At 41.4% G+C, this 27,694-nt stretch overlaps 1 protein-coding gene across 1 annotated transcript in view; it reads right to left on the reverse strand.

Moving 5' to 3' along the window:
* The window catches only part of CACHD1 (cache domain containing 1), a 227,047-nt gene that overhangs the window by 40,893 nt on the left and 158,460 nt on the right, over nucleotides 1-27,694 (reverse strand). Inside the window, exons 5-10 of the mRNA XM_023210311.2 lie at nucleotides 23,246-23,372; nucleotides 19,946-20,090; nucleotides 18,445-18,661; nucleotides 10,484-10,633; nucleotides 4,436-4,669; nucleotides 168-317 (exon numbers count right to left, since the gene is read on the reverse strand). Of these exons, the coding sequence (XP_023066079.1) occupies nucleotides 168-317; nucleotides 4,436-4,669; nucleotides 10,484-10,633; nucleotides 18,445-18,661; nucleotides 19,946-20,090; nucleotides 23,246-23,372 (1,023 nt within the window). The remainder of the gene's footprint in view (nucleotides 1-167; nucleotides 318-4,435; nucleotides 4,670-10,483; nucleotides 10,634-18,444; nucleotides 18,662-19,945; nucleotides 20,091-23,245; nucleotides 23,373-27,694) is intronic.

Raw genomic sequence — 27,694 nt, forward strand, 5'->3', positions numbered from 1 at the left:
GGAGATCCACTCCGCCATCTTTATGGTGTTCTACTACAAATGAGTAATCTTAGTCAGAATGCTCTTCTTTACGCTATAATTTTTCTGTTTTGTTTGTAGAACATCTATACCTTATTTTCTTTAGGTTTCTAAAAAAGTATTCTTAGGATGAACATTTAGCAGATTACCTTTGTCATCTATGAGAAAAGTATAGGAAGCCAAAGAGTCTTGGTAATACGTCACATCTTCAAGAATATAAGCCAGATTCACGTCCACACCTACAATTCCCAGAAGTAGGTTTCCAAAATAACAGGGTTTACTCACAGTCATTATCAAACCTATGGGTTAAAAACAAAATAAATCTAAAGAATAGCAGAGAAGGAATTGGACAAAGACTGGCACTGTGCTCCGGTGAATCATGAAGGCTTCTACCAGCTGTCTCAATTTTGTTTGGAAGAAAAGTTTCCCATGTGGTCCAGTAATCAAGCACTGCCTTTGCAGACAGCGTAATAAATGAGTTAGAGTGGGAGGGAAAGAGCGATCTTTGGCAGCTCAGATAGCGCAGTTAATTCAAATGGAAGCAATTTCTATGTTTTCCACTACTTTTTCACCTAAAAAGATAAGACATTCCAGATCAGTGCAAAACATCAGCAGCACTAAATACATTTTTCTATTTCGTGAAGTAGGTAGATTCAGCTGAACTTGAAAGATCAATGGACAATGAATTTAAAAACTGTACTTATAGTCCAGCTGTACCCCTTTTGTATTGTACAGGTGACACTGGATATAACTTCTCCGAGCCTTGGTTCACACATCTGCTTATTTTTTTTAATTTTAATATTTCGAGATGAGGTCTCACTCTGTCACCCAGGTTGGAATGCAGTGGTGCGATCATAGCTCATGGTGGTCTCAACTGCCTAGGCTCAAGTGATCCTCCCTCCTCAGCCTCCCAAGTAGCTGGGATTATGGGGATGAGCCACTGTGCCTGGCTCACACACCTGTTTAAAGGATACAGCATTAACTGTTTTACTGACTTCTAGGAAATGTTAGATCAAAAGAGACTATGGATAAACGAATGCTTAAAAGGTATTATTACTATACCCCATTAATGCATCACTGAAAAAGTTTTTTTACAAGGGTAAAAAAACTTAGAAAGGTACAGTATCTGAACATACAGAACTTCAAGTAGCTGAAGGAGGAATTAAGTTTCCAAAGGAATGTATTTCCAGTCATTCAGGCCAGGAGTTCCTAAATTTTTATGTAAGGGGTCAGACAGGAAATATTTCAGGCTTTGTGGGCTACACAGTCTCTAGTGCATAATTTTTCCTTCTTTTTTTTTTTAATAACCTTTTCAAAATATAAAGACCGTATTTAGGTAATAGGCCATTAAAAACAACAACAACAACAATAATAGGATAACTAGGGAAAGGGCAAAGCACACAGGAGGAAAATGCAGAAACAGAATGTGCTAATGGTGGGTCAATGCATGGCCCTGAGATCGAGACACCTGGTTTCTCCTTGTGGCTTCCCTCCTGGGTTTGGTAAGTTGTGCTACATCTTGGAATGAGTCTCTCCATATATCAGATGGGGTGGGGGGGTTAAATAAAATGATCTTTACGATCCCCAACAATTATACAATCCTATGGCTCTAAAGAAAACTCTAAACAAAAAGATGGATTGTTTATCTTGATTTTGTGTTTTCCTGTGCTTGATGTCATGTTGATGTCTATCAGCCTATCAGAAAGCCATTCTTCTAGAAACATCCAGCAAAGGGATTTAACACTCCTGAAGGCTTCTACAAAGAATGAGCTTCTACACAGAGAATTGCATATGATGTCCACTTGAGGTATTATCAAGTTGCTATGGTTGCATAGGCCAACTAAATGCATCATTTGGTAGGAAGAAGTGGACACATCACTGAAAAAGCTTCTGAAGTCATGCAATGGGTCTCTATTTTGGTTTCAAAAGCATTTTTTAAGCAGTTCACATTTAGAATGCTATCTGTTTTAAAACGTTTTAAAATAACAGGTATTTAAGAAGGTTTTAGAAATGCATTTTGGAGAAGGTTTTTCCCAGGTCTCCCAGGATAAATAGGTTGTAAGCGGCAGGAGCAGGCTGAGAGGACCAGCATGGAGACAGAGGTCACAATCTGCCCGCCACAGTCCCCTGAGCTTTAGTCTAGGATTAAAGCCATTTTCATAGATCAGTAAAGTACAACAGAAATACTCAGTGACTGAGATGCCTGTTCGCTTCAAATTTCTATTCTCCTCTGGACAGGTTGAGAACAAAGTCTTAAAAAAGAAACACAATCTTACTTTTCAATTATCAACTGGGACAGAAGACTCTTGATCCCATTATGGCAAATAAAGTATGCTAAGCTCCTGTTATACTGACAAAATCCTCAATCACTCTCTCTGCTTTAACCTAAAGCACATAGATTTACTATTTAAAAAGAAATATGTTCAGTAACTGATATTTTAATCTGTGTAGGTTTTGAACTAGAGTCACATAAAGATGGGTTTCCCTAGAGTCAAGCCTCATGTCATGGAGTTCGAGGATGTGTCACTCAATAATTCTAGGGACTGAAAAGACAGACACACTCCAGCAGAGGAATTCAATAGGTCTGTGACCCAATCCCTGAAATCCATGGCACGGGATTCATAACACAGGCCCCAAGGAGTAAAATTTGGATGGTATCAGGCAACAGGTGGCCCAATTTCTACATGTGATTTGGTTTAAAGCATTCAGGGTAAATCCAGCTCTCTGGATTTAGGAGGGAGTCCCACTCTACCTGATACTACTATCGATAATAGAATTTGGCTATATAAACTTCTGAGTTTGTGAAAAACTGGATTTCTACATCTTTTGTCCCTTTCACACAGTATTAACAGGAATTACTGATTTGCCTTTCTCTTCTCAGACTTACAAGCTTACTGAGGGTAGGATGTGAGCCTCACTCACCACTGCCTGGCACAATGCTTGGCTGGCACTCAGTAATGTAGGCTACATGCATAAAAGGTAACTTGGATTTAAGATGTCATGTTTTCACTAAAAAGGGAAATAACTTTATCTAAAAGTGGGAGTTTCTATTCTATACACATGTGTAGGCCCTGACAGTAATAGCAGTGATTTAAAAAAGTGAGGCTGGGTATGGTGGCCCACACCTGCACTTTAGGAGGCAAAGGTGGGAGGATTGCTTGAGGCCAGGTGGTCGAGGCTACAGTGAACTATGATCACGCCACTGCACTCTGGCCTGGGTGAGAGGGAGAGGCCCTGTCTCTTTAAAAATAAAAATTGAGATATAATGGCAGTTGGCTTATTTCTTCCTTATAGAAAGAGAATGTCTACCTAGTTTCTAGAAAACACCTTCTCTATAGGCTTGTTACTTTTTACACGAGTTTAAAAAAAATTCGTAGTTGTGAGAGTTCCTAGCTAACAAAATATAAATATAATATCTCAAATGGCAATGGTGCCTGTCTGGCTAATAATTAGCTACTTCTTCAATTTTCCTCTCTGTCAAGGAAGGAGAGAGGGGAGGATATAGAGAAAAGCGTGGAGGAGGAAAAGAACGTGGAGAAGGAAAAGAGAAAGATCGCGCGTTTACTGAAAATATACTGTTAGGCATTGTTCTAGATGTTTTATTATTATTGCATTTAATCTTCGCAACTGCCTTGAGAGAAATGTTGTATTTTCTGTTATATTTTCCAGATTCTATTTTATAGGTTAGGAAATTGAATCCTGTGAAGGTTCAGTACTTTACTCAACATCCTGTTATGGGTAACTTAGGCATCAGGATGATGGCAACACTGATGTTAGTAATAATAACAATGACAACAACAAAGGTAAAATACATTTAATAAATGAGATAAAAACAGTAATTATAATTGAATGGTATGCCAGTCATGTGTTATCATATATTTTATAATATCTAGGTAATCCTAGATTAACTAGATAATGACAGGTCATATATGTTATCTAGTTAATCCTAATAATCTGAAAGATTTACTATCCCATTTTACAGGTGACCAAATGGAGAATTAACACCATTAAATAACTTACCAAGGACAACACCTCAAGTGGAAGAGTGGAATTTGAAAGCCCGTCTGAGGCCAGGCCCGTGTTTGTGCCACAATACCGCGCTGCCTTGTCTCAGGCTGAATCCTCGGCACTTCTGCGTTTCATTTCCCATGTGCCATGATACAAAGCTACCCTTTAGTCCTAATTCACAAACTTTTGGATATTTGAGAATCCTCACATAGCCTCCCCAGAGGATATATCCATTATGTGTACTCTGGCCAAGGAAGAACCTGGGCTGGGGATTTCTGCTGTACAATATAGAGCTATAGGACAGGTGGCAGGGGTGCTAAGAAATCCTATGATCCTGAGAAAGAGGTGCCCATTTCTAGCCACCCAATTCTTTTCCCCTTCCTTTAACAGGAAGTTTATCCAAACTCACCATCTCCCATCTCATCAGAGAAGGGGAGGCTGAAGACGGCTTCGTCAATCATCCGGTTGGGAAGGTTTGTGTAGAACCTGCCCACTGTGGTCTCCAGGTTGCTCAACTGGTTCAGCACCATCATGCTGCCCTTAATCACAGGCAAGGCCGTCCGGTCTGGCACACCGTACTTTCCTGAATTCTGTTCAGCTAGATCCCTCAGAAAAGCCAGCTCTTTCAAACCAGTCACCCCATCTAAAATGGAAAGCCGAGAGAAGACCACGGAAAGCAAAATGGTTTATATTCATTCAACCTCTTGCCATTTAGATCAAATACAGGCATGGATGAGGTCCTGTAATACCAAAGGGGTTTTTGCAGAGACCGCGTGGACTCTGGATACAAATACCAGTTCCTGCTGAGGAAACAAAGCCTGAGGCATGGTCTTCCCTGAAATAGTCAAGAGGGGAAAGGGACTCTTCACAGGGCAACGATGAAAAACATATGCGTAAATAAAGGAGTCCCGTTCAGTAAGAATGTGTTCTCCCCATAAGTTAATTATAAAATGAAAATTCATTTCTGCATTTAATATTTAAAAAGAAAAGTAATAATTAACACATCTGCATTTAATAATGTAGTAGATGAAACCATAAGAGTTTTAAAGGATAGAGGTTTATCCTTTCATTCCTTACTTCTTCACCTATAAAACCACTTGCCAAAGTCTCATGCAACTAAATGAAAGAATTATGGACTGCATTTACTGATGCTTCCAAACCCTGTTTCTTTAAGCTCATTTTAATTATAAACATATTCATACTTGATATTGTTAAGACAATACTGATTTTGATTTATTTAATATAAATTTTTTACATTTAGAGGGTTTTGAAAACTTTGTACAAAATTTAGGCATACTGGGAATGTATTGTTCTACAACATCTATAATTTATAGCACAAAAATAAATAATACTTTTTTTTTTTAGTTTGCTATTGTTGGAACATAGTCAAAAGGATTATAAACTGATTGCATATGGGCACTGTTGTAAACAAATTCAAAATGATTTCAGTCACTACTGAGGTTCTACCACTTCATTTTAAAAAGGTTTTGTCTCATGTTCCTGAAGGTTTCAACAGCAAACCATGAACTATTCAGTCATTAAAAAGAATCTGAAGCTTTCCTGGTTCATCTACCACATACATCTTTAGCATTTCTACATAGAGAGTGTACATACTTCTAGCACTGGAAGTCCACTTCTAAAATCATGGCAGAATAAAATAAAAATAATTTCTTTTCCCCACCCCCTACCTTTTTTTTTTGAGACAGAGTTTCCCTCTGTCACCCAGGCTGGAATGCAGTGGTGCAATCTTGGCTCACTGCAACTTCCACCTCCTAGGTTCAAGCAATTCTCATGCCTCAGCCTCCCAAGTAGCTGGGATTACAGGTATACACCACCATGCCTGGCTATTTTTTTTGTATTTTTGATAAAGATGGCGCTTCACCATGTTGACCAGGCTGGCTTCGAACTTCTGGCCTCAAGTGATCTGCCCCCCTTATCTCCCAAACTGCTGGGATTACAGGCGTCAGCCACCATGCCTGGCCTATCATTTCTTTCTTAAAACACATTATATTTAGATAAACTTGACTTTTGCTCCATGCATGCAATACTAAAGGAAAGGAAAAAATATCTGGGCCAAATTAAGTCAGAATCATGTTATTGTTCCCTTTGCATGGCACAGAGCTGAGATGGAGGGTGAGGGGTACACTCCAGAGTAAAAGTTAACACCAAAGACACGATTGGTACCTGACCGTGTATCCTTGAGAAGCTCACAGAAGTAAAACAATAAAAGAAGAAAACTCGAGCAATAAATAAATTTCCCTTCTTTGTCATGTACTGTTTGAGTCTCTCAAAACGTAAAAGAAAAGTGACAAACAAGAATATATACTAGGCAAAGAAGAGTAGCGTGGGATGGAAGGTTATGGAGGATGGAGTATGAGGTGTTACTCCATCATGAGATTTTATGCAACAGTGGTGGTGGGTCAGTAGGGTGGCTGATTGGTAAGTACACTGGGTTGCCTATTATCAACATGGTCATGCTAGAAACTACATTTCCCAGGATCCTCTTTTCTAGTATGCTACCAGGTTAAAAATGCAAAACGTGAGGGCTGTATTGCGAGATTTGGGGGACAAAGAAAGAAGCGGTGAGAGACAGACACTGAGGGGCCAGAATGCTCCAGTTTGTCCTGCTCTTCTCTGTGTTCAGCTCCCTTTCCCAGCTGCTGACCTGCTCACTGATAGCAACCCCAGGCATGTTCCAGATGCTTCACTGAGCATGCACGGGGGCCGGCAGCAACAAAAAGCCAACATCCTTCCATGGACTTCTACACCAGGTCTCCTAAGTGGTCTTCCATGTTCCTAGCTTCTGGACTTCTCAGACTTCCCAACAGGCCCCAACTTGGTTACTAAACTTTCTGAGATGTCAACTCCCCATCTTGGGTCTTTCATTTTTTTTTTCTCCCACAATTTCTCCCAGTTTCTCCCACAATTGTGTGCATTCTAATTCTGACAATAAACTCTTTTTTAAATTTAATTTTTATGGGTACATAGCAGGTGTATATATTTATGGTATACATGCAATGTTTTGATATAGGTGTTCAATGTGTAATAATCACAGCAGAGTAATTGAGGTATGAATCACTCCAATCATTTTTCATTTCTTTGTACTATTAGGAACATAAAACTTCTACTGTATTAGTTATTTTAAAATATATAATAAATTACTATTGACTATAGTCACCCTATTACATTATCAAATACTATATCTTATTCATTCTATCTAACTATATTTTTGTTAGATAGAATGTAACCATTACCAATCAATACCCATTAACCATTCCCAATCCCCCCAGCTTCTCTGGTACCCTTCCCAGTCTCTCATCTCCAGTAGTTCAAGTGTTTTATTTATTTTATTTTTATTTTATTTTTTGAGACAGAGTCTCACTCTACTGCCCAGGCTGGAGTGCAGTGGTGCCATCTTGGCTCACTGCAACCTTTGCCTCCCAGGTTCAAGCGACTCTTGTGCCTCAGCCTCCTGAGTAGCTGGGAATACAGGCATGGGTCACCACACTTGGCTAATTTCTGTATTTTAGTATAGATGGGGATTCACCATGTTGGCCAGTCTGGTCTCGAACTCCTGACCTCAGGTGATCGGCCTGCCTCGGCATCCCAAAGTGCTGGGATTACAGGTGTGAGCCACTGAGCCTGGCCCAAGTATTTTAATTTTTAGCTGACAACAAATTCTTTATTCCAAGGTTCTCTTAGTCAATCTGTTCCCCTATTTGTAAGTAAGGTAAGTGTGTCTACTCTAGTGAACCACACATAGAAATAGCATTCTGAGAAGGAAAGAGAAAACTGGCAGTGAGGATGTGTGTCTAGTTAGATTAAAGGAAGAAAGATAAGAGAAAAGGATGCTGAGATGGAAGTGACTAGAGATTATAAAGTATGGAATTACTGGAACACCGAAAGTGTGTAAAACACTCTGGTTGAAGAATTTAGGACCAGTGAAGGAATGGGTGGCAGCAAGGAAGTAAGGAAGCATCTGCCTGGGCAGACCTTCAAATCTAATGGAAGAGAAGCAATCCCTTCCTTTTGGGCCTCCTTACTCCTCTACTATTGAATTTCATTCATCTTCTGTGTCTACCGATCTTCCTCACTGGGTCATAAGGATCTTGCAGACAGGAACTTTGCATAATACAGCTCTGAAACCTCAGTACCCTATGTTGTACATGGTAGGTGGTCAATAAATTTTATTTTCCTCCTTTTCTCCCTCCCTTCCTACCTCTCATGAATGAAAGAAGCCAACACAAAGGAGAAAAGAGCAACAGGCGATCAGAGATGACACTGACGGGCACGTGCCCAGGCATCCTCACTCACCTCAGTTGCGTTCAGTCCTGTGCTAAGCGCTCAGAATGCAAAGAAAACTAAGACATAGTTCATGCCTGAGAAGTTAACATTCTTGTGGAAAGTGGAGGGGGGAGAGAGAGAGGACAGTATGTGGGCACCTTACTACAGTATAATGGGAGACATGCTTATCAGAATTAGGCACAAGGTGCCAGGGGACAAAGAGGACTGGACAGAGATCTGGGCCTGGATGGCAGAGCTCCACCTCTGAGCTATGCTGTCTGAGAGAGGAAACCATAGAAGCTTTCATAAACTCCTTTCACTGGCTTTGAGGACCCATTCTTTTTTTTTTTTTTTTGTCTTTGGAGACGAGTCTCGCTCTGTCGCCCAGGCTGGAGTGCAGTGGCGTGATCTCAGCTCACTGCAAGCTCTGCCTCCTGGGTTCACGCCATTCTCCTGCCTCAGCCTCCTGAGTAGCTGGGACTACAGGCGCCCGCCACCTCGCCCGGCTAATTTTTTTGTATTTTTAGCAGAGACAGGGTTTCACCGTGTTAGCCAGGATGGTCTCAATCTCCTGACCTCGTGATCCGTTCACCTCAGCCTTCCAAAGTGCTGGGATTACAGGTGTGAGCCACAGAGCCTGGCCTTTGAGGGCCCGTTCTTTACCAGGTACTATGTTAAGAACTTTCAACACAATCATATATTGCTTATTTATTATTACAACAACCCTATGCAGTAGATTTTACTATTTTTCATTTCACAGATAAAACTGCAGTCTAAAGAGATTAAGTAATTTGCCATAAGCCACACGACTAGCAAATGCAGACAGCAGCTAAGGACCACTAGATAACAGAGCCTGTGTTCTCTCAAGTGTGGTCTAGAAAACATTTGGAAGAGAATCACCCTGGCCAAAATGAAGACTCCTGAACCCCTCCTAAGAGGATATGAATAAGAGTCTAAGAGCAATGCCTGGAAATCTGCATTTTAAAGCCATTCCCCCAAGGAATCCTTAGCACATCAGAATATGAGGCCCACTGTCCCTAAACCACATGGTTCTGCATGGAAATTTTGCAGGTGACAAGAGAAACAAAAGATAGTAGGTGGGAAAGGCTGCTCAAGACTTGGCTTTTTTTTTTTTTTTTTTTTTTTTTAGACAGAGTCTTTCTCTGTTACCAGGCAGGAGTGCAGTGGCGCAATCTCAGCTCTCTGCAACCTCTGCTTCCTGGGCTCAGGCGATTCTCTTGCCTCAACCACGCCCAGCTAATTTTTATATTTTTAGTAGAGACAGGGTTTCACCACATGGGCCAGGTCTTGATCTCTTCACCTCGTGATTTGCCCACCTCGGCCTCCCAAAGTGTTGGGATTACAGGCGTAAGCCACCGTGCCCAGCCAAGACATGGCCTCTTAAAAACAAGAGAAGATGGCCACTTTGAATACTGAGGGCAATGGGCCTGAAGATGTCATGGTAGAAAAGCAATGTGTTAATAGGTGGAGAGATACAATACGGCTAGAAAACAGTGCTGCACTCAGACTAGCGGACAGACTGAATAGTAAAAGGGGAAAAAGGGAGTAGTAGCTTGAATTTGCCAATTTCTAAACCCTTTTACATTCTGTCATTCAATAGCAGCACAATCCATTTTAATGAGTGTTTACTGTACATTAAGGCTAATCCTCACAACAACACTGCAAAGTAGATAATGCTTATCTCCATTTTACAGCTAAGGAAGCTGAGGTGGAGAAAGTGGCAGAAGAGGCTTCAGGTGGTGATTCTGTAGGAAAATGTGATATTCACAGATCGGTAGCACAGAAGAATCTAGGTCAGTGCTTTGGCTTCCTGCAGCTTAAACCAATGAGATAAGTTAAAACCTTAGATAATCCTAGAATATGAAGAACTGAAAAAAAAAGGTGGGGTGGGGAGATGCTGTATAAAATCCTCTGCAAGACCACGCAAGTGGAGAAGAGGTTTAGAAACAAGCAGTTAGTTGGAGAGAGAGATGAAGAGAAAGGAACCTCCTAACACGCCCTAAATACCAACATCAGGTAGAGAAAGAGCTGCCTGGTTGCCTTTTCCCATAACCTTCATCCAAGCACACTGTTACGATTCTTCTTCTTTTTAAAGCAGCATACACTTAGAGGGATCTTTGATCTGAAAGGAAAATCTTGAAATACTACCTACCGTTCATGAGGGCATAGGTGAGAATCATTACGGAGTTGTTTAGAAAGCTATTTTCTTCATTGATGACTCGGAGAGTTGCTTTTTTATCTTCTTCTGAAGAGTCCTTTGATGTAATGCCAGCTGACAGGTAAATGATGACCATGTCTGTATCTAAGCAAAAACACATCAATTGAATGCTCTATTTGGATTCTGGCTAAAGGCAGCAGTTCAGTTTCCTGTTCATGTTCTTGGACTTCCCCACCTCGAGGACCTGCCTAGCCCATGGTTCCTAGTTCCTCCCATTTGATGCTGTGGCTTTCATCCCCCCACTTCTGCCTTTCTTCCATCCCACCCTTTTTGGACAATGAGGCCACATTTATGCAGCATCGGGTAAGGATGTTCCACATATATTTACCAGATAAAAGGAGGTGATTTCCTTTAGGCACCCATGGTTATAGTAATTTAAGCCAATCCAAATGGAAATCTCTCCTGCCTTCTGAAACAGATGATGCAGAACGGGACTTATCCTTTCCTCTGTGATGCAGGAACACCACCATGAATGCTTGTTTCTTGAGGATCAGGCTTTAAAATGATGATTCTTTCAGGGCTCTTCAGGCACATAATGTTATTTGCTCCTGTACTAAATATCTCTAGGTAATTTTCATTGAAAAATCTCATCAGTAGAGCAGTGAAACATGGACTTAGAAGCCAGTTGACTGTGTTCAAAGCCCAGCTCTGCTATTTACAAGCTGCATCTGGGTAATTGAGGCAAATTTCTCAACCTTTCTACACCTAATTTTCTTTGTCTATAAAATGGGAGTAAAGACAGGACTGACTTAATAGTGTTGCTGTGAAGAGTAATTGGTTATTTTAAGTAAAGACTATCAGCAAAAAGGTGATGACAAAAAGAAAATAAAAGAGAAAAAAACAGAAACTACAACATACACATAAAACAAAAACAAAAACCATGCCATTGGATTGAAGTAGCAGCCCTGAGTTAGAATTGAAATTATTTTCCAAACAGGGCTGAGAGGTAGAATAACTGAGAGTTAGGTTGGTCCAGTAGAACTTCTGTCAAGTGGATTCACTAAAAAAAACAAAGGTGATAAATTTCCTACAATTAGAGATAAATAAGCAGAGGCTAAATGACCACAATAAAAAGAGGGAAGTCAGAGAGCTGGACTTTTATATCCTCTTTCTAATCTGCAATTCTTTGATTTAACACATATATATGTGTTAAATATATATGTTAAATACGTGTGTATGTGTGTGCTTATGTGTGTGTGTGTGTGTGTATGTGTGTATGTGTGTATATATATCTATATTAAGACTGAGTCTTGTTCTGTCACCCAGGCTGGAGTGCAGTGGCATGATCTCAGCTTACTGCAACCTCCCCCTCCAGGGTTCAAGCAATTCTCATGCCTCAGACTACTGAGCAGTTGGAACTACAGGCACGTGCTACTATGCCCAGCTAATTTTTTGTATTTTTAGTAGAGATGGGGTTTCACCATGTTGGCCAGGCTGGTCTTGAACTCCTGACCTCAAGTGATCTGCCCGCCTCTGCCTCCCAAAGTGCTGGGATTACAGGCGTCCCGCACATGTGGACATTTTTAGGACATTCTACATATTTTTTACTGAGAAATAAAAATCTATGTAATATGTTATATACTTATTTCTTCAGGTTTTGGTTATTGCTTTTTAGTTGAGGTTGCTCTAAACTGACTGTGGCAGGCAACCTCAAACTTGGCCCCTTAGTGATTCCATGTCCTCCAAATTCATTCACCTCCTGGGGTAGTTGCCTTCCTTGAGTGTGGCTGGATTTAGTGAGTCACTTATAATGACAGAATGCAGCAGAGGTGAAGGAACATCAAGACCAAGACTAGGTTACAAACAGACTGTGGCTTCTGTAAGGGGGGGGCTTTCTCATTCTGAAGAAAGCCAGCTGGCAGGTTGTAAACAGTCCTATGGAGAGGCAAGGAACAGAGGCCCTTTGAACTGAAAATCCTGCCAGCACAAGTGTGAGCGAGCTTGGAAGCAGTTATTTCCCCAGTAGAACTTTGAGATGACAGCAGCTCTGGTCAATAGGTTGACTGCAATCTAAAGAAACTTGTTGGGCCAGAGGCACCCAGCTATGCCGTGCCCAGATTCCTGATGTACAGAAGCTATGAGACAATAAAGATGTATTAAGCTACAGAATGTTGGAATAATTTGTTACACAGCAATAGTTAATGAATACGGTTACCCTTTAAAAAATTATCCTAATGGTGAAGACACAAAGCTTGAATTTCCTTCAGTTTATACATTTTAGATGTAAGTATTCTTTATTATGCAGAATTGAACAGTTATCTTTTAATATATGAATATCATAGATAACTGAACTGAGTTTAACAGAATTTGACTCTAAGAAACAAATGCATTCAAAGTTCCTCTTACTTACTCCTAATACTTAATACCAATTTTGATACTTGAACATTCTCTAGTGAACATTAACTGCACATTTAAATTTCACTATCTAGTTATCAGAGATTAGGAAGTGAATGCTGATGCAAAAAGAAAATCCACACATTTTAGGAAGATTCTTGTCTTAAATTAGATGTCAACAAACCAGATGTCAATATTTTTTCAAAGTTGTATATACAGTTCAGTAAATTATTTTATAAGGACCCTAAACAGTTCATTTAAACTTCAGACTGAAAAACACAAAAACAAAAATTGCTAGATAAAAAAAAAAATAGATATAGATATAGCATAGGAGGATCTATGGTATGACGCAAACCATCTGCTCATCACAAAAGTACATGTGTGATAAATTCCTGGACACATTTAGGCTGACCTAAAGGAGAACCCTAGTGTCTAAGTTTTTTCACTTAGCCTTATGATTCTGCATAAAATACACTGTCATTTAGAGCTGTTTCTAGGGCAAAGGTCCATGTTTGGAAAGCCAGAAGGCTTGTAGCCCTTGAGCTCCTTTGGTAGCCAAGCACATTTTCTTTCCATTGCAACAATAAGACATACACTCTGTAAGTATCCTTGCTGGCTCTGCCCAACCCCTGACTTCATTCCCACCTTATCCTCAAGAATAATTGAATTATTTTTCCATTCTTATCAGATCTGTCAAATTTGGTTTGATTTTTTTTTTAAATGCATTGGGATATTCCCTTTTTAGTCACCCAGTTAGAGCAATTTTAGGGGCGAATAATTATAGGGACTTGGGGTACAGCAGAGATGCAGCATGTAACTGGAAGAAAATGTAATAGCTCTCCATTTGGTGAGTCTTTCTATAAGCCACCAGGCATGTCTTGGGGTCAACATCAAAAGGGGAAGAGCAACATAAATTTGGGCTTTGCCCATACCATTAGGTCTCTACTCTTAATCATCTTTAATTGAGGTTCATTACGATCCTCAACTAAAAAGCTCCAAAACAAATTCAGAACAAACAACTCCAAGATGTTAATGCTGTCAGTTAAAGATCTACCATGAGACTGAAGAAAGGGTCAGAACCGGACAAAAGTTTTAGACTTTCTGGTTGGTACAAGGCAAATTAGTGTCAACCAATAATGATTTATGACATGTAGTTTATTTTTATATGGCTACCAATGTGGGCATACTACAGTGTACTTTCATCATGTACTGACTAACCCTTGCAATGATCGTCAAGAGTAGGTCTTATTTATTTGAATAACCTCACAGGTGGCAACCAAAACAGCACCAGATATACAGTAGACATTAAATAATTGTCTGTAGAGTGAAGAGAAATAGTGATGTATAGAGTTTACACTAGAATAAACTTCTAGGAAGTACATACAGACGCCTCGCTATACTGTTGCCTAGGCCATGGCCATCTTTGGGCCTGAGGTCAACTTAGGACATCTAGGGTATCTAATCTAGTTTAGCTGGAGCTAGAAGTCTTATAGGAAACTGAATATCATAATAATCACAGCAAATATACATTAGATATTTATGATGGAATCCTGGATATTATCATCCCTCCATTTACAGATTAGGAATCCAGGTCTGGAGAAAATAGAACAATATAGACAAATTCACAAGGTTAGAAAAATTCCAGAGTAGAACACTGGTTGAAATCCATAACCCGCATAACTCCTGGGCTATACAGCCTGAGAGTACCCTGGGACCGCTCCTTAACAAACTGGACAACACTCATTCCTGAAGTCTTTTCTTCATACAAACTAATCTAGATTATTTTTTCTCTAAACTGTCAGTAAAAGCTATAAATTAGAGGTGAGTGAGCTAAGCCTTAGAAACATCTTACTTGGCCTAAAAAGGGTTCCTCTGAGTATTTAGAAAACTGTGCCTTCAAAATTTGTCCAAGTCTCTAATGGTCAATCTTCTTGCCATGTTTTTGTTTGCCAACATTAAGAAAAACAAACACAGAAAAATCCAGAGGAGAAATGCCTCCCATCAAACCAGCCTCCTGCTCACATGCAGTGCAGGAATGTCTGTGAGAAGAGATTTAATGAGGTCTTTATTCACAGCTTTAAAGCTGGAACAAATGTCAACATTTGAAAATCAAGGGATTTCACATGAAAACCCAGAATTCTGGCATCTCTTGAAACAGAAGATATGGCAGCACTGGGCAGACATTCCTGCTCAATGGACTGAACAGAGGAGCAGCTGCCCTCTGGCTGGTGCATGCTCCGTGTGACCATGTTCTCCAACTCATCCTCATTACCTTCCCCCAGCTCACATGTGCTGCCTGGCCACTGTGGGCATCTGAGTTTGCAACTGCTAGTCTAACATTTCTCTCCATTATTTGAAAAGTGTAATAATCGGCCGGGCGCGGTGGCTCAAACCTGTAATCCCAGCACTTTGGGAGGCCAAGATGGGCGGATCATGAGGTCAGGAGATCGAGACCATCCTGGCTAACAGGGTGAAACCCTGTCTCTACTAAAAAATACAAAAAACTAGCCTGGTAGGTGGCGGGTGCCTGTAGTCCCAGCTACTCGGGAGGCTAAGGCAGGAGAATGGCGTAAACTCAGAAGGTGGAGCTTGCAGTGAGCTGAGATCGCGCCACTGCACTCCAGCCTGGGCGACAGAGCGAGACTCCATCTCAATTAAAAAAAAAAGAAAAGAAAAAAAAGAAAAGTGTAATAATCAAAACTAGACTTTAAAGACAGTTTGATGACAGAATTCAGTAGAAAGAACATGCCTAGTGAGGAACGCTGACGGGTGGGTGGCGTTAACAAACAGGCCAATCTGCCTTGAGTACTTGAGTTCAGCCTTGTTAACTGACCTTACTGAACCAAGGGCAACTTTATACTCAGCCACCCCATAATATTGGCTTGTGGAGATAGCTGACGCTTGCCAAAGCTGGTAGGCCAAATTCTAAGATGATCTAAATGAGCAACATCCTGTATATACTGAATGTGTGCATAACCTGTAACTTGCTTCTAAGAAGAAGAATATGGCAAGTAATGAGCCATTACTCCTGTGATTGTGCTACATATCCTTGCAAAGATGGATGGATGTTTGCCAAGGTCCCTGATAAACTCACTTTGAGTTAATCACAAGCGAGAGTAATCTGATTAAATCAAGAGGGAGAGCGGGGCTGATCTACTCAGATGAGCTTGTTACAGGAGGGTCCAAGCCTTCTCTGAAGCTAGGGATTTGAAGAGATGCTCTTCCATTGGCCTTGAAGAAGTAAATGAAATGAGTCTCACAGTTGCAAGGAAATGAATTCTGCCAACAAACATGGGAGCTCATGTTTGTTGAACCTTAGTGTGAATGAACCTTAGCATGAACCTTAGGACTCTGAATGAATGGTAGTCCTGCTGACACTTTGATGGTAACATCGTGAGACCCTAAACAGAGGTCTCAACTAAGCTATACCTGGACTCCTGACCCACAAAAACTGTGAGATAACAAATGTATATTGTGTTAAACTGCTAAGTTTGTGGCAATTTGTTATGCGGAAACATAAAACTAACACACCATGTACCATCATTAGTTATAATTACAGTAGCTTCCTTCTTTTGAGGATCCATTATGTGCTAGGCACTATGCTTTGCATTAATCAGTGCTTGGCTTAAACACAGACACAATGAAGGGCTTGGAAATCTATTCTTTAAATTTATCTCAATAGGATACATTAATGTTTTCAAACAAAGAAAAAAAACTGTAAAGAGATTTTTTTTTTTTGAGATGGAGTCTCACTCCGTCACCAGGCTGGAGCACAGTGACGCTATCTCGGCTCACTGCAACCTCCGCCTCCCAGGTTCAAGAAATTCTCCTGCCTCAGCTTCCCAAGTATCTGGGATTACAGGCGCGTGCCACCATGTCCAGCTAATTTTTATAGTTTTAGTAGAGACGGGGTTTCACCATGTTCGTCAGGCTGGTCTCGATCTCGTGACCTCGTGATCTGCCCTCCTTGGCCTCCCAAAGTGCTAGGATTACAGGCATGAGCCACCGCACCTGGCCTATAAACAGATTTTTTTTTTAAATAAAAGGAAAAATGAAATAGATTCCTTTAAGTAGTTCCAAAGCATGAGCTCCATTTCAAGTATCTTTTCCCTTACTTTAGCATGCATCCTAATTCCAGATTTTCTTTAATATATAAAAACTAAATTAGAGGCCAGGCGTGCTGGCTCACGCCTCTAATCCCAGCACTCTGGGAAGCTGAGGTGGGGGGATCACAAGGTCAGGAGTTCAAGATCAGCCTGACCAACATGGTGAAACCCCGTCTCTACTTAAAATACAAAAATTAGCCAGGCATGGTGGCGCGTGCCTGTAATCCCAGCTACTCAGGAGGCTGAGGCCGGAGAATCGCTTGAACCCGGGAGGTGGAGGTTGCAGTGAGCCGGGATTGCTCCATTGCACTCCAGCCTGGGTGACAGAGTGAGACTCCGTCTCAAAAAAAAAAAAATTAAATTAGAGTGCTTTTGTACATCTGAAAGGCTGTGCTCATCTAAATGACAGCTGGTTAGAAGAAGGAAGGATCAAGGCAAGAATTCCTGCTGCCTGCTTCACGTCCGCATGTGCACAAGCAGACATTCACTCTAAGTCAAAGAGGAAGCAAAGCTGACAATTAGCATTAGAAAGGATGTGGAGATTCCCTTAGGACATAAGTGCAGACATGATCTAAACAAAGGGGCAGGAAGAGAAAGCTCAGAGTCAAGAAATTGTACAGACTGACCATCTTTGATTGGGAAAGATGAGAAAAATCCAGTTAACATCCTAGTATTCGATGATGATGGAGACAACCCATGACAATTTTATCCCAAATGAATTTTTTTTTCTTTTGAGACAGAGTCTCGCTCTGTCGCCCAGGCTGTAGTGCAGTGGCATGATCTCAGCTCACTGCAACCTCTGCCTCCTGGGTTCAAGTGATTCTCCTGCCTCAGCCTCCCGAGCAGCTGGGACTATAGGCAACCACCACCATGCCTGCCTATTTTGTTTGTATTTTTAGTAGAGATGGGGTTTCATCATATTGGTCAGGCTGGTCTCGAACTCCTAACCTTGTGATCTGCCTGCCTTGACCTCCCAAAGTACTGGGATTATAGGCATGAGCCACCGCACCTCACCCCCAATCAATTTTTTTTTTAATCCCTCTACGCTGGGCACAGTGGCTCATGCTTGTAATTCCAGCACTTCAGGAGGCAAAGGCAGGTGTATTGCTTGAGCTCAAGAGTTTGAGATCAGACAGGTCTCAGTCAGTGAAACCCTTTCTTTACCAAAAATACAAAAATTAGCTGGGTGTGGTGGTGTACGCCTGTGGTCTCAGCTACTTGGGAGGCTGAGGTATAAAGATTGCTGGAACCCAGGAAGTCAAAGCTGGAGTGAACCATGATCACGCCACTGCATTCCAGCTTGGACAGAGCAAGACCCTGTCTCAAGGTAAATCAATCAATCAATCAATCAATCAATCAATCTCTCTAAGCATCATTGTGTGATCAATTTACAATATATTCCTATTGTCATTTTTATCTATTATGCTTGTAAGTCCTCTGAGAGAACACACTCACTTGCTTGGAACTTTGTGTTATTGTTTGTGCTTCGAATCAGCTGAAATGCCTTTTGGAATCCCACTGCGTGCTGGGTAGGACTGTCTGAAGACTTCACGTTGCTAACAAAGGTGGACATTTTCCTTTTTGTCTCACTGGTAGCTGGAGACAAGAAGGTCTTATAGCACTGGTCTAGTGAGCAAGTCCGGACGGTATCTGCCACAGTTAACACAGAAATCTGCAGGAAAGAAAAAAAAAAAAAACCAAACTTGTTATCCTACCATTTAAAGATTGATTTGTTTATGTAACAGAAGAGCCCAAGGAAGGAGAAGGCTTACAGAACAGAGTCTGAGAGTTTCAAAATAAATCCCTGGAGCCATCAATCTATCAAATTTGAAAAGGATCCATAAGGATTGGTAAAGTGGGGAAACCCCTAGAGTTTGGTTTTTGTTCCAAGATGAAGTAGTAGTACTGTGTTCATATATAACATTAAACACACACACAAACTATTTTATGCAGAGAAAAGTCATAGCAAGAATGAACTATCCTGGTTTTCAACCTGGAGGTGAGGGTGAGGGTAAGAGAGTAAGGTGTGTGTGTTTTAAGCCACTAAGTTAGTGAGCAAAACCTCTGGAGTTGGCAAAGTCAAAATGATGAAGCAGAAAATGTCCACACGCAATAGATTATCATTAGCTGTACCCACACCTCTCTCCAAGGTGTCCCAGAGATTAGTCAGCCACTAGTAGCTTTCCCTTCTCCCTGACTTCCCAACAATCTTGCGATAAAGTTCAGCCATCCACCAGCATCTAAATCCCCCACCCCTCTCCTCCTCAGCGTAACCTCCAGTGTGAAAGTCATGGCTAATTAGAAACCTTACCATGAGCCATAAAGAAGTATAAGACTAAGGTTGGTGGTAGTTACAAAAGAGATTTTTGGATTGGTGGCTGCTTCCTCAAATATTAGAATAATACTCTTTTCCCAAAGTCCTTTTAAAGATGGATTTTAAAAAATATACAGATGGTCCCTGACATACAATGGTTTGACTTTACGATGGTGCGAAAGTGATAGGCAGGCACTGAAGCTGTACTTTCAATTTTGGATCTTTCCCCAGGCTCCTGATACTCTCTCATGGTGCTGGACAATGGCAGTGAGCCACAGCTCCCAGTAAGCCATGCAATCACAAAGGAGAACCGCTGATACAGTATGCTGCAGTGTACTACTGTATTCAATAAACTACATGAGATAGCCAATACTTTATTATGTTATAAAATAGGCTTTGTGTTAGATGATTTTCCATAACTGGGGGCTAACCTAAGTGTTCTGACAATGTTTAAGGTAGGCTAGCCCAAGCTATGACGTAGCTCAGGTGTATTAAATGCAATTTCAACTTATGACAGATTTATCACGATGTAACCCCATTGTAAGTCAAGGAGGATCTGTTATATCACAAAACAATAAAGTACTTTAAAAAAGGCATTCAAGGAGAACCTCATGCCATTGGGGTGACAGGGGTCACGGTCACCTTGTCATGTTCATCGATGGCACTGAGGATGACCTGAGCAGCGTCCTTGGCAATCTGAAGCTGAGTGTCTGTGACCGAAGCCCCGTGGTCCAGAATCACGACTATGTGCTTTGACTGCGGCCGGACTGTAGAGACGTAGATGGGTCTGCAGGGAGAAGAAGCTCTCTGGGGTCAGTCTTGGTTTAGGTAAAGGGCCTCAACACAGCTGTGAACATTACAGTGCACGGGGCACGTTGGTCTCTGTGTTCTCCCAGAGATGGCGCAAGGATGGAGGGATCCACATGGAAGGAGAAACCATACTGGTGCACTGAAAATAATACCTAAGACAATAATACCTAAGACAACAAGACAACAAGGTGTGTCTGTGGAACAGGTATGGGTAATTTATGCCTTTAAAGATCAAAGCAGACAAGAGAAGCTTTTCAGCAGCAAACCCTTTTGGAGGTTGGCTTTTTCAGCATCACTAACATCCTGCTTTTCTCTCTCTCTCTCTTTTTTTTTCCTCAGAGAAAAGCAGGATGTTAGTGCTCTTTAACTCAATGCATTCTGCACAGCTCAAAACTTCTAGTAGTTAAAATCCTCATATAAAATATGTACAACCTCTGCTTGGTATTGCCCGGTGTACCTGTTTTGCTAAAGGGTGTGGATGTGGCGGCCCCTTGGTCTGAGAGATCAGTCAAGGAGAAAAAGGTCCCCTCACCAGGGCTGGATTATCCTCTGCAGACTTGCAGAGTGAGGCTTGGCTAGAAGTGAGGCAGGCTATAACCCGTGAGCATGCTGAGCAGCTTTGAATGGCAGGTTTGGTTCCTCTTTTCTTATACAAAGGCTCCTGCTAAGAGGCCCCTTTCCTTTCTGGACTGAAACAATTCACATAGGTCAGCCACCAAAAGGCCCCTTATCTGAGCATTTAAAACTGTGCCATCAAAATTTGTCCAAGTCTGTGATAGCCACTCTTCTTGCCAGGTTTTTGTTTGCCAACATTGAAAAAAAGGGGGTTGGGGGCAGCCACAAAGGAGAAATGCCTCCCATCAAAGCAGCCTTCTGCTAATGTGCAGTGCAGGAAGGTTTGTGAGAAGAGGTTTAATGAGGTCTCTATTCACAGTTTTAAAGCTGGAACAAATTAGAAGGAGTTTAAGAAAGCAAATCAGCCTCAAGAGAATTCCCTCCTTTACTGACACCCCTAAAACACTAGATTTTCCTGTGAAATGTTAGATGCCAGCTGAATCACAAAAGCCTGGGCACCAATTAGGAAATGTAGGCAAAGTACCAAAAAAACTCAAAATCTGGCCAAATTTACACTAGTTGTTCTCAAGCCCAAAGTCCTGCAGTAATTACTAAAGTACCACTATATTTTCACTAGTCAATACCATTGAGCCACTAGGGAAATGGAATAAAAAGAATCCAGGAGAGGTAGCTACAGAAATGAAACAGAGAACAGAAAAGAAGGAAAATCTGATCATCTCAACACTGACAAGTAGGTCAAATATTTAACTTTTTAGATTCTCCAAGCTAGGTGGGTGGATTTTCTTTAAAATGACACACTTCCTTTGTTCAAATTCAAGTCACATAAATGAAACCTGGGATATGTGTTGGCATCGTCACATTGAGTTGTTAAAAGCTGCTTTAGTGGGATATATAAATAGTGATGCTAAATGCACAAACTGGGGGGAAGTCCTCATAGAATGACTGGTATCCAACAGTTCCTTTCTTGGGTTGCTGTGTCCTGAAATCCATTCCATACTTGCAATGAATGTAGAGAACTCGGAAAGGCATCATAGGAAAGCAGTTAGGACAAGAGATGCGAATCGCAGTCTATGAGGAGAGAAATGTGGATTATTTAGCCAAGGGAAAAGAGGTTCAAGGGCTATTTAGTGCAGATTTAGGGTGGAGATACATGAAAACTTTCCAAATTGCCTTGTGTTGGTGAATGCTGATTTTGACAAGGTTTCGCTTTCCTTTTTAAACTTTCCTTCACGGGTGCTTCATTAAAATCAGCAAGCCATCTAGCCTATCTCTTCTTAGAAGCAAATGGGAAGTAGATGGTTCATGGTGGCCTTTGTTCTCATGAGAAGCCATCGTCATGGCTTCTGGTCCAGTCTCCAAGACACCCAAGTCTTCATCAGAATGTATGGGGAGGGAAAGGAAGAAACCAAACACACAATAAAAATATCTTAGGATGGCCGGGCATGGTGGGTCATGCCTGTAATCCCAGCACTTTGGGAGGCTGAGGTGGGCGGATCACCTGAGGTCAGGAGTTCGAGACCAGCCTGGCCAACTTGGCGAAACCTCATCTCTATTAAAAATACAAAAATTAGTCAGGCTTGGTGGTGGGTGCCTGTAATCCCAGCTACTCGGGAGGCTGAGGCAGGAGAATCGCTTGAACCCAGGAGGCAGAGGTTGCAGTGAGTCGAGATCATGCCATTGCATTCCAGCCTGGGCAACAAGAGCAAAATTCCTTCTCAGGAAAAAAAAAAAAAATCTTAGGAAAAGCACAGATGAAGTATTTTCCTTGGGGAAAAATTCTGGATACAATTTAAAGTGAAGATGAAGGGAAGCTAAAGTAATTGTGTAGACTCCAGAAAATGGTGTGAAAAGTGGGTGCCCTGCACTATAGCTCCAGATGTTCTGGCATCAAACATCTGACACGGCAAACAGGAAACTGCCAGGATTAAATAGGAAAGTGTATTTGCTTTGGGGGGTTCTATAATTAATGAGTCTTGTCATACAAATTATCTCACCGTTATTGCCCTTCTGGCTACATGGTAGAATCTTAAGTCATGTCTGTGAGTGAGAAAAGCAGGATGTTAGTGATTTTTAATCCAATGCTTTCAGCTCACCTCAAAACTTCTAGTAGTTAAAATCTGCATGTAAATTTCCTGCAGTATGGCCAAGCATGTCATCATAGAAAGGGAAGCTGAGTATAACAAACTCTACTCTGAGATATGTTATAAAGTTATGTTCAAGGGCTGCCCTATAGACAAGGTACCATCATTCACATTTCAACAAAGAATTCTGAAACTCAAAACACTCTAGGTGCTTCACACAATTTGACTTCATGAGTAAGTACCTTTTTTTATTTGGCATGTTACATAGCTATAGAAAAGCTCTGGGTTTTGTAATTTGCCCTTGCCTGGAATTTCACATCCACATATATTAAATGGTGAATTCATTTCAGAACAAGTACAAATTTCTGAATCCACAGCTTAGAGGCATAGCCATGAGTAGAAATGAGAAGTTTTATCTTTCATGTAGATCACTCTTAAACAATAATTAAAAACTTCAGAATGCAAGTCAACATACCTACTGCGGTGTTCATAGCTGCCCTTACACCGGAACTTGTGTGCTGGGAAAAGAGTGAAAATTCCTTCTTCTGAACTGAAATATTGCCACTTAATTCCAGGGTTGGATTTCAGGTTGTCTGCAAGAACTAGAGGGGTGAGGAAAATGAAGTATAACCACCAAATCCACAGGTGCATGCAGGCACCGCTTCTCAGGCATCTGTTTTGCATAAACTGCTTGTAGTATGAAGAAATCCCACTAGATACAAGGTTGTAAATTTTCTATGAAATATTTGCTTTCTGCCCCTTAAAAAATACCCTAAGAACAGAAAATACAATGTTTCAGCTAAGTGAAGCTATTACTCTTAATATTGTACCATGACATTATATGTCTTGGATTCTTTTTCCAGTGCAAATGATTCACTTGCATTAATCTCTCCCTGCACTGAGCTGGCCCCTGTTGGGCCAGCACACACTAGTTGGCTTGGGGGTGCAGTCTGTAACTGTAGAAAACAGTGATGTTAACAGGCCTCATCGCCAGAGGGACTAGACCTGTGACCTTAACCTTGCCTTTGCTTCACAATGAAGGAAACAGCATACATGGTACTTAAAAAGACAGGCCATCATTGTCTGGTTAAGCTGTTACTTACGGAAAGATTCCTCTGTGCCAGGTGCTGGAATACAGGCTTCCTTATGTGATCTCATGTCATCCAGAAAGCAACCCCAAGATGTGGGTGGTATTGTTATCACTACTTTGGAGTCGAGAAAATATGCTTAAGTGATTTGTCAAAGACCTCCTCAGTAAATGGCCAAGCTGAGATTCAAACCTGGCTGTCCTGACTCCTGTGTTCCTTACATCATGCTGTACTGCCTCCCTTTATCTACACAGCATTCCTACCGCTGACCTGCATCTGCCATTCCCTCAGCCCACCTTGTTGTATGCAATCCTGTCCCACAACCTCCATGAAGTCTTTCTTACCCTCTCCCGCAAGCAGAATTTCCTCTCCTTTCTGAGTTCTTAGGATCTTTTGCTCTGCTCCATTCTGACTCAGCTACTTATTACACACTTACTACGTGCTGGTCACTGCTTTACATTTGGCAAGATATACAAAGATGAGCACAAAACAAGCCCTATTGTAATTACTGATATACAAGCAGAGTTATACAGATGGAAATGGAACAAAAAGAAATTCAGTTGCGGGAAGATTCCAAGCAAACGTAAAAAGGAAGGAATGCGTGAGGTGTATTTGACCAGAAAATACATTAAGCTTTAAACACCCATGTGATCAAATAAGGATCTGTTTGTATGACTGTAAGGGCTGAGGCTGAGATATGACTCTAACAATGATGAGGGATCTTCACTTCTACTGTAGACAAAGAGCTTTCACACAGGATATTTAAGTTTCACAAAATACTACATGATATGTGGTCTTATCTTCAGATTGCAATGAGGAAACTGAAGCTCAAAGAAATTAAATGGCCCTTTATAACACTGCCATGTTTTATTTTCTTCATAGCATTTATCACCATCTGAAATATCATTTAATACCAGTTCATTCTTCTCTTCTCCTTCCTCACCCCCAGTTAAATTTTAAGATGCAAGCAATGAAGAACTTGGCCTTGTCCCCCCTATGGCCTAGAACAATGCATGCACAGTGAGTATAAATACTTCCTAAACAAATGAATATCCACGGCTAGTAGGTGGTAAGATCATGCTTTAACATAGCTCTTCTGACGCTGTGTTTCTCACTAAATCCTTCGGCCTCAAATAAAAGTGGGTGGACTAATTATGGTATTATGTTTTTATACCATATGTAGCATCAGGAATTACATTATGAAATGGGAGCTGCAAAGATTTGCAGGATATTGTAGGGGTGATGGTTCCCTGTGAACTCAGGTGCAATAGTCATGTGCCTGCCTCCTCTCCTCTAGAGCATCATGAACTCCAAGAAGGTAAGACGATGGTCTACTCTGTCTCCTTGGCACTCAGGACAGTGGCTGTGCTGTTCTGGAGGTTTGTTATATTAGCAGGACTGAATTCCTATTCTATTTTTTATTTAAAAAAATTTTTTGAGACAGGGTCTCACTCTGTCGCCCAGATGGGAATGCAATCACAGCTCACTGCAGCCTTGTTTTCCTGGGCTCAAGTGATCCTCCTGCCTCAGTCTCTTGCATAGCTAAGACTATAGGTGGGCACCATCACACTCAGCTAATTTTTTTTATTTTTGTAGAGACAGGGTGTCACCATGTTGCCCAGGCTGGCCTCAAATTCGTGACCTCAAGTGATCCTTCTGCCTTAGCCTCTTAAAGTACTAGGATTACAGGCACGAGCCACCGTGCCCAGCCCCAAGATTTTATCTGAGACAGACAGGCCTTGCTTTCAGTCTCTGCTGTCTCTAGTTCACTGTATTTATATCCACTATTATTCTGATGTTTGCTTGGCTTTGATCAACTTTTCGTGATTTGTTCTTGGCCTACCATGGGCAGGGAACAGCTTTTAGGAATGGCGGTAAGGAGAAAAAAAAAAATTAAATCCTTACCTACAAAAGAAAGACTAATTCAGGGAGATTGGAAATATACACTAAACTTTTAATTAATTATCACAGTATCTGATCAAGAGCTTGGGTGAGGTACAGAGAAGGGCTATGGAAATCCAAAGATAGGAAAGATCTACCTGTGGTCATTGAGATGGTGTTGGGAACAAGTGCTGAGTGAGCGCCTTTGACCGTCTAGGCAATATGCTAGGTGCCTTCTACAAAGTATGGTGGACTTTTGACATTTGGGCATGTACCTTGAAAACATACCCACCTCCCAAGATGACCAAGTGCAAGAGGAGGGGAGTGAGAGCTTTGCAGCAGGGTCACTACAGAGAGTGCTCAATTAGCAAGACAGGAAGCCAGAGGCCAAGTTCCTCTCAGTGACTTGTTAAAGGACAGTGTATGTAAGTGCACAGCATGTGCTGTTGCCATCTACATATGATGTAGAGTGCGGAGTGACAATATATTCAACTCCCTTCCCTTTTTCCATCCGAGTGAGGATCACCACTTTTAATGTTTTATTTACTTTGCAGGGGTCTTTCTGCCATTAGCAATATGTTATCTGAAGACTACCTTTTTGAGCCATGGCAAATATTTTGAGTGTGTTCCAAAAATTAACACATGTGACAGTCATTAAACTTTGTGGTTGGTGTTAAAATGCCAGTTTCATCTTTATTTCTAGCATGTACATACTCAGGTATGACTTTAGTGCTGGCTCCACCTATCACTGGAACAATTTCAAAGCATGAGGCAAAGATAAAGACATTGGTCAATAAACCTCATTTTAGACTAATTGTTAACCATAACTTACAAAGAAGAAAATGCTGGAACAACATGTGACTATTCCATAAAAGTGCCCCATGGTGATGCCTGTGTCAACCTGCCCACTCCCAGAAACATATGCCCAGAGTCAAACAGGGTTACACCTATGTGGGGTCTGATGAAACATAATGGAGACTCAACTCTAGTAAACACCTACCTGGCGTCTGCATGTGCCAGCTTTGTGCTAATGCTCCCACATACAGCATTTAATTCTCACCTCAACAAACCAGTCTTTTAACATGCACTAAAGTTTCATGTGTTTAAATCAGAATGGAGCGAACTCCATAGACATTTAGGGACACTGTTTTTAAATTTTTTTTTTTTTTTTTTTTTTTTTTTTTTTTTTTTTTGAGACCAAGTCTCGCTCTGTCGCCCAGGCAGGAGTGCAGTGGCGCGATCTTGGCTCACTACAAGCTCCGTCTCTGGGGTTCATGCCATTCTCCTGCCTCAGCCTCCAGAGTAGCTGGGACTACAGGTGCCCGCCACCATGCCCAGCTAATTTTTTTGTATTTTTAGTAGAGACTGGGTTTCACCGTGTTAGCCAGGATGGTCTCAATCTCCTAACCTTGTGATCACCTGCCTCAGCCTCCCAAAGTGCTGGGATTACAGGTGTGAGCCACTGCGCCCAGCCTTTTAATTTTTTATTTTTACAGATTTAAGGGGTACAAATGCAGTTTTGTTACATGGACATATTGTGTAGTGATGAAGTCTGAGTTTTTAGGGTAACCATCACATGAATAGTGTACATTGTACCCATTAGGTAATTTCTTTTTCTTTTTCTTTTTCTTTTTCCCCTCTGAGACTGAGTCTCGCTCTATCACCCAGGCTAGAGTGCAGTTGTGCGATCTCGGCTTACTGCAACCTCTGCCTCCTGAGTTCAAGTGATTCTCCCGCTTCAGCCTCCCAAGTAGCTGGGATTACAGTCATCTGCCACCATGCCCAGCTATTTTTTGTATTTTTAGTACAGACAGGGTTTCACCATGTTGGACAGGCTGGTCTTGAACTCCCGACCTCAAGTGATCCGCCTGCCTCGTTCTCCCAAAGTGCTGGGATTATAGGCGTGAACCACCGCGCCTGTCCCCATTAGGTAATTTCTCACCACTCACCCTGCC

Source organism: Piliocolobus tephrosceles, chromosome 1 (genome assembly GCF_002776525.5).
Source record: "Piliocolobus tephrosceles isolate RC106 chromosome 1, ASM277652v3, whole genome shotgun sequence".
Classification (NCBI taxonomy): Eukaryota; Metazoa; Chordata; class Mammalia; order Primates; family Cercopithecidae; genus Piliocolobus; species Piliocolobus tephrosceles.